This window comes from Netta rufina (genome assembly GCF_964035555.1).
Source record: "Netta rufina genome assembly, chromosome: 1".
NCBI classification, from domain to species: Eukaryota; Metazoa; Chordata; class Aves; order Anseriformes; family Anatidae; genus Netta; species Netta rufina.
In genome coordinates, this window is record NC_140123.1 from 21,829,213 (window position 1) to 21,843,069 (window position 13,857).

General features: G+C 44.1%; 2 protein-coding genes across 2 annotated transcripts; one reads left to right on the forward strand and one right to left on the reverse strand.

Annotated features, from left to right (window-relative positions):
* Positions 1 to 1,347: 1,347 nt before the first annotated feature.
* Positions 1,348 to 5,984, forward strand: GTF3A (general transcription factor IIIA; the record flags this gene model as incomplete). The annotated part of the gene is made up of 9 exons (XM_084306298.1): positions 1,348 to 1,557; positions 1,659 to 1,759; positions 2,115 to 2,211; positions 2,405 to 2,493; positions 3,355 to 3,428; positions 4,584 to 4,667; positions 5,074 to 5,303; positions 5,379 to 5,438; positions 5,690 to 5,984. The coding sequence occupies 9 exons, from the start codon at positions 1,348 to 1,350 to the stop codon at positions 5,849 to 5,851; spliced, it is 1,107 nt and encodes a 368-aa protein (XP_084162424.1). The 3' UTR covers positions 5,852 to 5,984.
* Positions 5,897 to 11,150, reverse strand: MTIF3 (mitochondrial translational initiation factor 3). The gene is made up of 4 exons (XM_084305502.1): positions 11,066 to 11,150; positions 8,349 to 8,812; positions 7,025 to 7,170; positions 5,897 to 6,181 (listed from the first exon to the last, which is right to left on the reverse strand). The coding sequence occupies exons 2-4, from the start codon at positions 8,809 to 8,811 to the stop codon at positions 5,969 to 5,971; spliced, it is 822 nt and encodes a 273-aa protein (XP_084161628.1). The 5' UTR covers position 8,812; positions 11,066 to 11,150; the 3' UTR covers positions 5,897 to 5,968.
* Positions 11,151 to 13,857: the final 2,707 nt, after the last annotated feature.

Consider the following 13,857-nt stretch of genomic DNA (forward strand, 5'->3'; position numbering starts at 1 on the left):
GCCAAGGACTGTGTTTCAAAGTCTATTGTATATGTATTGCTCACAAAATGCTGTAAAGTATTATGTAGGAAAAAAACAGCAACAAAAAAACAAACAAAGAAACAAACAAAAGCCACCCACAACGTGATGAATATTTGCTTTCTGTGTAGCCAGTAGCGACATTTTCCAAAGTAGACATTTTCTTCCTTGCATGTTATTTCTTCATGTGTGTTAGACTGAAGTAATAGCATGTTTTAACAGGCAAAGTCTCAAAAAGGAAGATTTGTAACTTTTTTTTTTTTTTCCAATTTTTTCATTGTAAACCTGAGACCAAAAAAAAAAAAAAAAAAAAAAAAAGGTGTCAGCTTTTACTTCCAAGTATTTGGGCTAGTACTTGTTAAAAACTGAGATGTTTTCAGACTGACTTCCCTTCCTAAAACAAGGTGAAAATAAGTTGCATTTCTTGCCATTGCTTTTGAGGCTCTGACTGATAGATTCAGCCCTCTGCTCAATCCTGTGGCAGGTGACCAGGCTCAGATCGGTCCCTCAGGGCCGTGGGAATTTGGGCAGGGACTGCTTGCTCTGCCCAGCAGCTTCCCTCAACTAGTGATAGGACTCATGTTGCGCCAGGGGAGGTTCAGGTTGGCAATGAGGAGACATTTCTGCTCAGAAAGAGCAGTCAGGCACTGGGACGGGTTGCCCAGGGAGGTGGTGGAGTCACCGTCCCTGGGGGTGTTCAAGGAGAGGTTGGACGTGGTGCTTGGGGACGTGGTTTGGTGGGTGACAGTGGTGGTAGGGGGATGGTTGGATCAGATCATCTTGGAGGGTTTGTCCAACCTGAATAATTCAATGACTGGGAGTTTTCCCCCCCAGGTGGGCTCCCTTGTCACTATCCTGTCTTGGTTCTCTGCCCCTTGTCCCTCACACTTGGTGGGTAGGGGTGTATCTGACATGGAGCGCCTCCTGAAGTAAAGCACAGGTGGTGGCTCCAATAATATATATCAGAGCAGACGATTCATTTTGCACAAGTTAGGAAATGTGAAAATGGCTTCGCAAGGTCTCAGAACCCCCCAGCTCTGTGCGGCCCCACAGATTCCTGAAGGGGTGACCTCGGGCTGCGTGGAGACAGGGGCAACAAGCCAGTGGCACCATGAGGTCCTGAACAGCGGAGACACCTCCGTTTGGGCTGAAAATACCTAAATTAAGGGCAGTTGGTGGGAAGAGTGCAGCAGAGGGGAGTGCCCCTCTCTGTGAGCCCCCCTCATGGCTCCCCCCGCCCGCCCGCCCTAGTGACAGATCGCGCACGCGCGCGGCGCCGCGGCCATTTCGTCGCCCGGCCGCGGCGGCGCGCTCACGTGACCCTCCCGCATGGCCGTGGAGGGAGCGGCGGCGGCGGCGGGCGCGTCCCCGTGCCCGTGCCCGTGCCCGTCCCCGCCCGGTGGCAGCAGCAGCATCGGGAGCGCGCCCGCCGCCTCCCCCAGCAGCACCCGCCCGTTCATCTGCTCCTTCCCCGGCTGCGACGCCGCCTTCAGCAAGGGCTGGCGGCTGGACGCGCACCTCTGCCGGCACACGGGCGAGGTGAGGAGCCCCCTGCCGGGTCCCCGGGGGTGGTGGTGGGGTGTGGGGGGTGTCCCGGTGCCGTCCCTGTCCCCGGTGCCATCCCCGGTGGTGTCTTGCAGAGGCCGTACGTCTGCGGGCATGAAGGCTGCGGGAAGGGCTTCACCAGGGAGTTCCACCGGGCTCGGCACCTCCTCACGCACAGCGGGGAAAAGCCCTTTGAGTAAGGACCAAGGGTGTTTTTGGGGGGGATTTTGGGGTTTTTGAGGCACAGGGATCCTGAGGGAGCCGGGGGGGGGGGGTACGGGAGTAGGCAGATCTCTGCCTCAAAGGGAGAGGAAATGAAGGAAAAGCAATCAACCCATATGATTTAGCAATGAATAACTGCATGCCATGGACTAAGATTTAAAAAATCCTATATATTTTACTAAAATCCTTTCCTCTTACCATGTTTGCCAGTGGCTTTTAATGGTAACAACCTCAGGCTTTTCATGTCTTTAAGCCAAATTTTCACATTTGGGCTATGAATTTTGGTGGCTCTTCCTCCTGTGAGTGATAATGATTTAGTTTATTTGCAGGTGCACGGCTGATGGGTGCAATCAGAAATTCGGGACAAAATCAAACCTGAAGAAACACATTCAACGCAAGCATGAAAATCAGCAGAAGCAGTATGTGGTGAGTAACTACCTTTGGTACTGCAAAACAAAGGCTAAGCAAGCTCCTCGTGGGATGTCCATTGAGATTCTTGAACTTGTTATTACACAGAACTTGTATGTGTCCAAATACTGCAGTTGGGATTTCAGCAAACACAGGTGGACTGGGCTCTGTCATTGTTTGGCCTCTAATGACAACTTAATTTCCTAAATAGTGCGACTTTGAAGGCTGTAACAAGTCTTTCAAGAAACATCAGCAACTTAAAGTGCACCAGTGTCACCACACCAATGAACCTCCCTTCAAGTAGGTGAATAATTTTACTGATAAACTTTAGAATTCCATTTAAATGATATAGATGAAAACATGTGCCTCCTCCCAACCTTTTCATTGATGTGGCATTTAATACCTGAAAAAACTTGCATGAATGTAGGTGTGATTGCCAGTACATTTCTTGTGTTGGTTGTTTGCTCAGTAGTCTGCTTTGAGCAACCATCATGGTGCACTGTAACTTCAACTTTCCACGTATTATGTTAGTATTTATTACAGGTTCACAGGAAAAACAAACTAGTCTTGAATTCACACAGTCTGAAACACAAACATAAAATATTGCACAGTAATGAAAAATGCAGTTACCTCTGTTTTCCAGTGAAAAGTAGGAACTTGGCTAACGCTGAACTGAGCAGTGGCTTAAAAAAAGGTGAGAGCCTTGGACACCAGTCTGAGACACTGCATTGCAACTCCATTATTTGCATCACACGTTGGTACAAATCTGCTGAAAGAATCTTGTGTTTCTTACAAGTGGGACACACTTCACAGGAGTGTTCCACTTAAGTGCAGTAGTGTGGCTGGGTCACCAGTACAATATGCTGTTGCTGCTCTGCTACTGCCCTGACTGCTAGATTTGTACAAATCTCTTAAACCTTCCACTTCCTATCTCTATATTTGGAGAGCTGGAGTATGAAGGATATGAAGCTTGATTCTTTAGCTAAAGCTTAATATGCTGTATACAAGGGAAGCTGTATGTAATTTACTTTTACAAGGGGGGAAATGGAACAAATCTCTGGGCAAGGGGAAACTTGGGTTATTTGGCACACTTTGTGCCTGACTTAACAAAAAATACGTGGATGCAGTGCAAGAAATTAAACCAGCATACTTTATACCTAGATGTAGTCATGAAGGATGTGGAAAGAGCTTTTCTACTCCAAGTAGACTAAAACGGCACGAGAAGATACATGAAGGTAATCCAGTTTTTCCTCTTGCTGCTATTATGTTTTAGCAGAATAAAAAGGACTTTTTCTGGTGTGGATGGTATGCACGGATGTAAAAGTACTCTGGGCCTAGTGATCCAGACAGACAAAGTAAGAATACCTGTTCTGAATGGTCAGCAGGGCTACAATTGCAGGACGCTGCAGCATTCAGTTGTGATGTACTGGTGGCAGGCTGAACTGAGCTCAGGATGCCTTTCAGTTATTTATTTTCTCCTGATATGCTTCCTTGTCAATAACCCATCTCCTGGAGAGAAGATATGGGCTAATGGTTAAGCCGCTAGCCTGTTTTGATCCTATTGGTTAGGAACAATTCCCAGTTCTGCCACAGATTTCTCATGTAACCTTGGTAAAACCACACAGGCTTGCATATTTAAAGTTATTAATGTATTTATGTGAAAGGTATTAAGTGGAATTGTCAGGAGGTGGTCATACAGGTGCTAGAGCTAATTCTGCTACACTACTATCCATTCTTTTAGTACTCCTGTCAGCTAACTTGCTTTCCAGTGCTAGTAAAAAACTGTGGCTAGGAAGAATATCCAAGAAGCTATGACTTGTACTGCATTCCTTTCTTAAAGCAGGGATTTGCTTACAGTTCTTTGACTGAAAAGGTCTGTATTGGCTTTCTGTGGTTCATTTAAAAGCCATCCTGTCTGTTTGATAACACGATGGTCTCTTTAGGCTTGAGTATTACTATATGGTAAAGTTCTTCTGTTTTTTAATACTCAATACAAATATTTATATGGAAATACGTTATTAGTTATATACCTGAATGAAAGTGTATGGCTGATGAGAAAGTAGTTTTTCTGAAGACAAGAAGAGGTAGAGCTTCATAAAGTTGTTTAGATTGGAAAAGACCTCTGGAAGTCATCTGGTCCAAATCCACGCTTGGTTAGACCAGCTTGCTCAGGGCTGCATCCAGTCAGGTTTCGAATGCCTGCAAGGGCAGGGATTCCACAGCCTCTCTGAACAACTTGTGTCTGTGGCCTTCTGTCCTGCCGTGCAGTATGGGAGGAGATGAAGAATGTTTGCCTCTGATTTTCAAACACTAAGGGTGGAGTTTGCCCTTACAAAAGTGGATTGTTTGCCAGACCCTTTGTGATTGTAAACAGCTGTTGTCTCGAACAGGCTATGCATGCAAGAAAGAAAACTGCTCATATATTGGAAGAACGTGGACTGAGCTTCTGAAACATAATAAAGAAAGTCATACAGGTAAACTCCAAATGCTTCAGTAAACCAAACTTAGTTTTGAATGATTAGGAAACAAAATGCTCATTTGAAAATTAGTCCCTTGTTTAACTTGCCCCCTCATCATTGTACCTAGACAAACTTGTTCACTAGCACTCTCTTGGTAGAATGTTGTTAGGCTGGCTAGACCTTTAATTGATGGAAGTGTTGCTCAGTATGCTAACTTTGCTTTGTGATCCAGTTAATGAGGATTTGTATAATGTTGGATCTGGGATCTAGATAACTCATGTTGTGGTGATCTGAGTTCCCTACTTCATGTGAGTTTTAGCTTAGTGGTAGAGGTTTGATTCTAGGGTTTAATTCTAAGCTCCTGTAAGAAGCTATTAACTTGTATTTTGCTTCTATGTCTTTCCCCTCTACTCCTCCTCAGAGCCAATAGTTTGCAGTGAGTGTTCAAAAACTTTTAAACGCAAGGACTACCTCAAGCAGCATCAAAAAACACATGCTGTGGAGAGGGAAGTCTGCCGCTGCCCAAGAGAAGGATGTGGGAGAACTTACACAACTTTATTTAACCTTCAAAGCCATATTCTCTCGTTTCATGAGGAAAAAAAGCCATTCTCTTGTGATCATCCAGGCTGCGGAAAAGTGTTTGCAATGAAGGTATGTATCTTTACACTGCCCTAATCTGAATTACATGATCTGAAATTAAACTTTCTTTTTCTTTTGCAACTGCAGCAGAGCCTAGCAAGGCACATGGTTGACCACGATCCTGAAAAGAGAAAGCTGAAATTAAAAGTAAGTTGTACTCTTAAAGAAATCCTCTCATCCATATCCTGCCACCTCACAGAGGAGTGTTAATATTAAGTGTTTTAGAATGTGATTTCAAGTGGGAAAACAGGTCAGCTATCTATTTAATTAGAGGGATTCTTGATCTTTTGGAAGTTCCTTTAGAAGTAGTGCTAGCCTTTTCATTGTTTTTTCTTCTACCTCCATCATTAGTCTTGGCACCATATATATGTTGCTAATTCTGTATTTATTTCTGCCAGACAAAGCGTTCTCGCCCTAAGAGGAGCTTAGCCTCTCGTCTGAGCGGATACATTCCTCCTAAAACGCAGCCAGGAAAAGGTGTGGCTGTGACAGAGAGCAAGACAGTGGATAAACCCATGGAAAATGAAATACCAACTGTTGAAATTCTGACTCTGCAGTAAAGGTTAATTGAGACAGTTTTCTTCGTGGAATGACCAGTGCAAAGCTCAACAAAAAACACTTTATTATTTTTTTTTTCTTAAATAAGAAATTAATATTGTTTATACCTCTTCATAAAGTCACTGAGACACCCCACTTGACTTCTGATCTTCATTTCCATCTTGGTTTACTGTACTGTTTTTCTGCTTTTCCGCCTTCTGGTGTGCTTGCAACTCTTTGTCAGACATGTGTCTCAAAATACAGGTACCTGTTCCTTCTTTAATAGCTTTTGGCTTGGAAAGGTAAGTGGCTTTGTCAGACACAGTCTCCAAAATCCGATCAAAAAGGATGAACTGAAAAGAAGGGGAGAAATTGGGTAAAATGCACAAACACGGGTAGAAAAACATTTAGACTGTTTTGTTAGCCCTAGTTTGAGCAGTTTAATTTATCAAGATGAACTCTCAGCTCATAGTTAAGTTTTTTAAATTTAAGGAAAACCTAAATGTGGACTGCCATGAAGTGTTCCCTCCCCTATCCAATTCTTCCACATGATACCCTTTCCCTGTAAATTCAGCTTCCTACAAAAATGTTTTGCTCCTTTTGAGTGAAGTGGCATCACTTTTTTTTTCTTTTTTTTTTTTCCCAGCAATTTACCAATTCATTGCACATGTTAAAAGGAAAAAAAAAGTCTTTGGAAAAAAGCCATTTGTGCAGGTGACAAATGAGAAGGCCCTGCAGTTATACTACTCGATTGCCATTCCAGTAGCTTTGAACACAGCAATGGAAAACTAACCTTAGCCACGGGATGCACAAATGAGTCTTTGAAAGTGCAGTTAAGTTATTGAAATAATCCAGCTAAAATAGAATCTATTAAAAAGCTTACTGCAATATCTCAGTATGTGAGCTGGCTTAAGGTATAGATGGGAGAATTTTACCAGCCCAGTTAAGGCAGTGCTGAAAAGAAATAGGAACTGCTTAAATTCTGCTGTCAAGACCAATATTATACTGGCATTCTTAACAAAGTGTAGTACTAGAATTGTGTATACAGGATTGCAGTGTTTGAATAGATGTAGCAACCACTGCTTTCATGGGACCTACACTTATTTTAGCAGTGAACAATACGTTAAAAGAAGAAAGCAGCTCTGTAGAGGGGAACTTAATACCAGTACACCTGTGTAATGAAATTGTCCACTTACCATGTCTGTATTGCTGTCCTTTGCTTGGCGGATGGTAACTTTAACGTGGTACTTCTTTTCAATCCAGTGTGCTATCTGCTTAGTCTTGGTCTCCAAGTCGTTCTTAGCAATAGCTGAAGAAAAGGATAACTCCTTCTGAACTAGCCCTGTTTAAAACAGAACTAAGATTGTGTTGGTGTAGCATGACAAACCTGCATTGCTTTCTTTCAATAACCTGTGGTGTTTTGCTTAACTCCCTTCCCCGTGTTGATTTCTCAGAGTTCCCAGTCTCATTGTGGCATTGGCTAAATTGATACCTCACACTCACTGCTGTAACACGAAAAGTGGCTGCATGTTTGGGGCACACAGGAATGTCTCTTCAGGGTCAGAACATTCAAGTGTTTTTATTTCAACTGCAATTTTGTTCGTACCACCCACAGTGCAGGCCTAACAGACAAATAGGTGAGCACTGGATCTGGACTTTAAGTGTACAAATTCCTATAGTTTGCTCGTGATGTAGCTGAGTGTGAAAGCCTTAAAACTAGGCACCTATTCATCTCAAGCCCATTTTCTTACACGGTAAAGTATGATATTAAAGTGGAAGTACAAGACCTTGTAATACATTTAAACAAGTTGGTCTCTTCCTCCTTAAGGATTCTGCAAAATAGTTACTATGTGAATAATCTTTCTGTACCTTTTGGAACAAAAAAAAATCACTACCACAGCAATCACTACCAAAGCACAAATCCCTTCTTTAACCTGTGGGTAACAAAAGACAAAGTCAGATATTTTTTCTAAAACTCTTCCCAAACTCAGTTTGTTAAACTGCTGGAGCAGACGAACTTAAGATACAAAAGTTTCCAAAGTGTTCAAGACTAAAAAAGTTGTTCTGTTATTCCGTAAATGGAAGGGCTCCAGACTTTCTCCTCCTAGAAGCAGGCCAGGAAGAGAAAGTTTCGCAATTCCTGGTGATGAAACTAAATTTGTGTATCTGGTGCACATAGTTTTTACAAACTGTCATTTATGCCTTAATTAAGAACAGAAATTCAGCGAGTCTTACAAAACCAGAATCTAGTTGTATTAATAATAGATATTGAAATAAAACAAACAAACAAAAAATCAGCTGATGCCAAAATAGTAAATCCTGAGAAAAAAAATAGAAGGCTTCTCTGGAGAAGACTAATCCAAAATTTTATTTTCACTAGTGCAAATCCTTAATAGCATGGACTGCAGTGGCATTGCTTTGGGTTTACACAAATGCAAGTAAGAGGATTTAATCTGCTGAAACCACTTTTAGAACAACATTTTTCAGTGCTCGTTGTTGTAACGTTAACAATGTACGTACCTGCTTTTGAACTTGCTTTTTTCTTCTCTGCACGCTTAAGCTGCTCTTCATGAATCTGCTGCCCAGTCATTAGCCTGTACACAGGAGGTTCGACATTCTCACGAAGCAGAACAAGTTTCAGGCCATGCTGATCCATAAGTCTGAGTGCATCCGCTCGGTGCATATTTCCTAAGCTCTCTCCGTCCTGGTTGAGGACGTGCAAAATCCGATACGGAATTCTTCGCCCAACACTTCCAAACGCTGCTTTCTGTTTTGGTTCTCTGTGAGATTTTTCAGCTGTACAAAACGGCTGAGCAAGTCCAAACACTGTTGTCTTTCCAGGGTCGGGTACCACCATGCAGAATGGAGAAATGACTCCCTTTTGTGCTGTCCGTGTCAGGAGAGTACCAAAGAATCTTTTTGCATATCCATTCTCATTTCTGGTTGCGTGACATAAAAATTTCATCACACAAAAGGTGGTCATTCTGAGGAAGCAGGGAAGAAGAAAAAAACAAGTTAACTTCATCAGTCAGATTCTTCTACTTGTCATTAGACCTAACTCCACTAAACAGCCATCCATTAAACCACTCTGAAAAGGATGTATCGCATTGTTACACAGAACAAGCAATCAACAGTAATTTTACAATAACAAAGGGAGCTTCAAAACAGAAAATGTTACAAAGGAACAGAATGTGTAGAATTGATGTTATATTTAGTATTTTAACATTTAAGCTTTGAAGACTCCAGAACAACTAGTTCCTTTCTTCTCTGACGCAGCTCTTGTCTGTGCAGAGAAATTAGCTAATGGTTACAAGGGAGAAGTTTTTGTCAAATAAAAAGGCTTGTCACACTTTTAAAGTCATGTATTTTCAGTCCAGATTTTTTTTTTTTTTTCATGAAACATGCAACACTAGGACTTCCTTTTTGCTTCTGGTACTCCTCTATGTAAAGTACTATTCAAGCCACGTTGCTTCAGACTTACCCTAAGCACTCAGCCTTCCCAACATCTACTCTGCTGCTGTGTTTTGCATGGGTTTGGAACTTCAAAATACCATTTTATCAGGCATTTAAAGTATCGATTACTCTTTCCAAAAACACTAAATTTGGTGTGGCATAATCCTGTTTATAATGAGCTGAGCTGATTTTTTTCCAGTTAACAAAACTTTAGATTTCTTACATGGAGAATACATGCACCTCAGCAGCATGAGTTGTTTGGAAAGTGCAGTTTACTGTAGACATTTCACCAGAACCATCTAGTAAAAACCCTGATACCGAGATTTTTCTTCCTGAATGATGTTGAAAAAAGCTCGCAGGAAAGAGGGAAAAATTGAAAAGCACAAGGAAGACTTTTCTGCAATACACGGAACAGAAGATAAGCAACAAATTCATATGCCTAGGATCCCCGTAAACAAAATTTAAATGCATTTTTACAGGCATCTATCCTGGCACGGTACTCATGGAGCTGCATGCTTTCAAAACAAGCCTCAAAATACACCAGTGCTTGAAATCTGAAAACTAGTGAAACTGTTCTTTGAACACGCCTTCCATGATCATTTTTCCCCATTCCTGCCTGGTTTGTGAAATCTCCCTGGCAATCTTGGTGCACCTGACCACTACTCCCATTTTGTTCCAGGCCTCAGAAGTTATCTGCTCTCTTAACAGCTGCAAAAACTTTAGATGCAAAGAGCACACTGTGGAGTATGATCTGCAGGTTTGGTATTCTGTGGTTAAAATGCTGCAAGGACTGAGAAGTCTGAAGATGATACAGGAACAAGAGTGTGTTTTGCCTGGTAAGCTGGGAAGAGCGTGACTTCTTTTGCCTAGGAAGGAACGTAACTGCACTCTGTGAGCATATATATGCATGTGTATATCACCATGTAGATGTGTTTCCGTGTGCATACATAAATACGTATGTCTGTACACACGTATCTGTGGAAAGGTGCAAACACTCAGCAAGCATAAGGCATTACTTGTAAGTATAAGCAAAGTTTGGAATAGGAACAGCTAAAATGACCTGCCTGGGAACAAACTTAGCCTAAAAATGGGGAAATTTCACAGCCTGGAACAGACTTAAAATTTAGCAACCGCAGCAAAGCCAATACAAACCACCCAGAGCCCCATCCAGCCTGGCCTTAAGCACCTCCAAGGATGGGGCATCCACAGCTGCTCTGGGCAGCCTGTGCCAGGGCCTCAGCACCCTCTGAGGGACAAAATTCCTCCTTATATCTAATCTAAATCTATCCTCTTTTAGTTTAAAGCCATTCCCCCTCGTCCTACCGCTACGCCCCCTGACAGCATCCCTCCCCAGCTTTCCTGCAGCCCCCTCTGGGTGCAGTCAGGCTGCTCTAAGGTCCCAATTATTACGATGATTTCACAGAGCAGCTGCAGGACACTCACTGCAGGCTGTCGGAGGAGCAGCACCACCTGGGTGCGTTATAAATCATAATAAATAATAAATAAATCCCATTTACCCCGCGTCCCAAGGCTTCACCCCCCCTCACCAGCCGCCCCTACAGCCGGGCAGCAGCCCTATAGCCCCGGGAGCCGCCGGCCCGGCTCTGCCGGCCGCCTGCCCGTGCCCTTCTTCCCCGTCTGCCGTTGAGATCCGCCAAAACCCTGCCGAGAAGGGCGCTTTTTGGGGAGAAAACGGCGCTTTTCGGGGAAAACGGCACCGGCGCGGCCCGGTGCGCGGCGCCCGGTACCCGCAGCCCAGTGCCGGCCCCACGGGCACCCCTTACCTGGCGGCCCGGCCCGCCGGGACCCCGGGGGTCACCTCCCCTTTCCCGTCACCCTTTCCCTTTCCCTTCCCCTTCCTCCTCCTCCTCTTCCTCTTCCTCCACCCTCCACGCCTGCGCCTGCCCGCCCCCTGCCCGCCCTCCCCTCAGGCCTGTGGGTTCGAGCCCGCAGGAAGCAGCCCTGAGGGAGGCCTCGTCACCCTGCCCGCTCGCAGGAAAATTGATTATTTTTTTTTTCATTTTGTGTGCCTTGGTTGGAAAAGCCCTCCAAGATCACCTGGTCCAACCATCTCCTTACTACCAATGTCACCCACTAAACCATGTCCCCAAGCACCACGTCCAACCTCTCCTTGAACACCCCCAGGGACGGTGACTCCACCACCTCCCTGGGCAACCCGTCCCAGTGCCTGACTGCTCTTTCTGAGCAGAAATGTCTCCTCATTGCCAACCTGAACCTCCCCTGGTGCAACTTGAGGCCATTCCTTCTGGTCCTATTATCTGTGAGCAGAGGCTGACCCCCAGCTCCCCACACCTTCCTTTCAGGCAGCCGCAGAGAGCAATGAGGTCTGAGAAGGGGCTGACTGAATTGTCTGTGAAACCAAAAAATTTCACTAATCAATTCACAAAATCAGAAATTCACTCACATTACCATATTCTCATTTAAACACCTTGTCTGCAGTAATGGCTATGGAAACCTGCCATTATCCGAATTACCATGTAGGTGGTAGACGGTGTTAACAGCCGGGCTGAGATGTGTAGGTTCACCTGTGCTGTGCAAACGGCTCCTCCTTTTTCCATCCTTTAGTCCTTTAGTTCACTTCTGGATTTCGTTCATTCTTTGTGCCTTTACAGTTGTGAGCATTTTGGGAATGGGGATTGCCATCCAGTATAGCAGTAGAGTGCCTAACAAAACCAGATCTCGGTTTGATGCTCTTGAAACAAATAATTGAAATTATACAGTACCCAGTTGTGGAGAGTGTAAAATTCCACAATAAGGAGGGAAAAAAAGAAAGTTTTATGTGAGTCTTTTGATGGTCTGGAAATCAAGTGTGGTATTTGAATGCCTGTGGGGTGAAGTTTTGGCAGATAAAAATCCTGGAGATACTATTTTTCATCCTCAGACCCTACAATACGTGTTGGAGGAGAGCTGTTCAGAGGCCCGGGCTGCAGGGAGCTCCTGTTGCCTCTCTGAGAACCGTCCCCACAAGACAGATAATTTTCAGCAATGTTAGTAGGAGCAATAAAGTTAATAATCCTCCTCACTGTGATAAAAACTACCTGCATGAAGGCAAGATATTTCAGAGCGGAGTATTTGCATTCCTCCTCTCTACCCTTTATTTAATTCTGTTAAGTTTAAGCTTGATGTTTGTTTTACTTCATGCCTTTCTAATTAAATTTAGTCTGCCAAGAAATAGTGCAGCCTTCTCATGCTGTTTGTTCTCAATTAACTTGATCTTTCTGGGGGCTCATTGTACTCGCTCGCCTTGTCCTTTGTCTCGTCTGTTTACCCTGTAATAGTCCAGGGGCTGTGTTTTTATACAGTGCCTATCACAGTTGGGACTGCAGTCTTAATTATCTGAAAGATGCTATCAGAATAAGTTCATTAAATAATAACTTTCTTCTTTCTGTTTTGTCTGATGCACATCATCCTCTGCCTACCCCAACAAGATTCTTAGTCATTTATTTACTTGTGGATTTTTTTTTTCCTTCTTAAATCTACATCTGGCTTTTTTTTTTTTTTTCCCCATTTGACATTTAGTTTCCCAAACTAGTTAGCAAAGTCACTCTATCTTCTTTTGTGCCAAATCAAGGCCTGTTCTGCTCGTCCTCATGCCAAACCACAGATAATTCATGGCACAGAGAATTCAAAGTGGAAGTGAATGAGAAGGAGGAAGGGTGGTGGAGGGAGGGATTGCTTTCCCTGGTTCATGAACAGCACCAGCACCAGCACAGGTGCTATCAACATGCTCTTGCAAGACTCAAGATGCTGCTGGGAAGCTTTCTTCACACTCAGAACTGATTTCTGGGGGACCAAGGGTTTGACTGTCCCCTGAGGATGTGGAAAACTGGCTCCAGTCTTTCTGTCTTTTGGGTAGGTCTGGCCCTGTTGCCATTTGCTTAGCGTACAGTTAGCTGTTAGTGATGGCTGGCAGTGAGAATGCCCTTAGCTGGATGACAGTGCTCACCTGGACACTCAAGGCTCTGGTGCTTATTTCCACTGAAACTCCATCATTCGTTTCTGGGAAGGAAGCAGTGAGCTGCTGGAGCACCCTGCATCTGCTAGGGGGCTCATCCCTGCTGGCTGTGAGCAGAGGACGGATCTTGCAGTGGCACATGGTGAGCATCTTGCTGCTTTCTAAACTGGAGCTCTCATTCTCGATACTTTGTCCAAAACATTTCAAGGGCCAAACAAGATCATCAGGAATTTATTATTGATACTGCTAGTTTTATGCAAAGCCTGGGGCTCTTGGTTATGGAACAGTTCCAGAGGGTGGGACAGCAGTTTTTCCAAAGCCGTATTACTAAATCTGTGATTAGCCTCCTGCACAGCCGTGCTTGCCAAAATACCATGCATCTGCACCCTGCGCACCTCTGTTTTCCTGTTTTTCTGCATAATTCCCTCCTCTATAGGGCATTTTGGTGGGGAAGCTTTGGGAAGGGCTCAGAGATTGTGTTTTTCTTCTCCTCTGTCCTACTCTCAGGCATCAGCTGGCACAGCTTGCCTCCACCTTCCTGCTTCACTACAGCCACGACCACATGGCTCTGCAGCCCTGTTTTGCAGAGGGGCTGTACCT

Bases quoted from the DNA above. Each gene is read 5' to 3' on its own strand.
- MTIF3 (XM_084305502.1), bottom strand. From the start codon at position 8,811: ATGACCACCTTTTGTGTGATGAAATTTTTATGTCACGCAACCAGAAAT. The intron at 7,171-8,348 runs GTACGTACATTG...TGTTTTAAACAG, and splicing joins AAAAGCAAGTTCAAAAGCAG to GGCTAGTTCAGAAGGAGTTA. The intron at 6,182-7,024 runs GTAAGTGGACAA...CCTTCTTTTCAG, and splicing joins AGGACAGCAATACAGACATG to TTCATCCTTTTTGATCGGAT.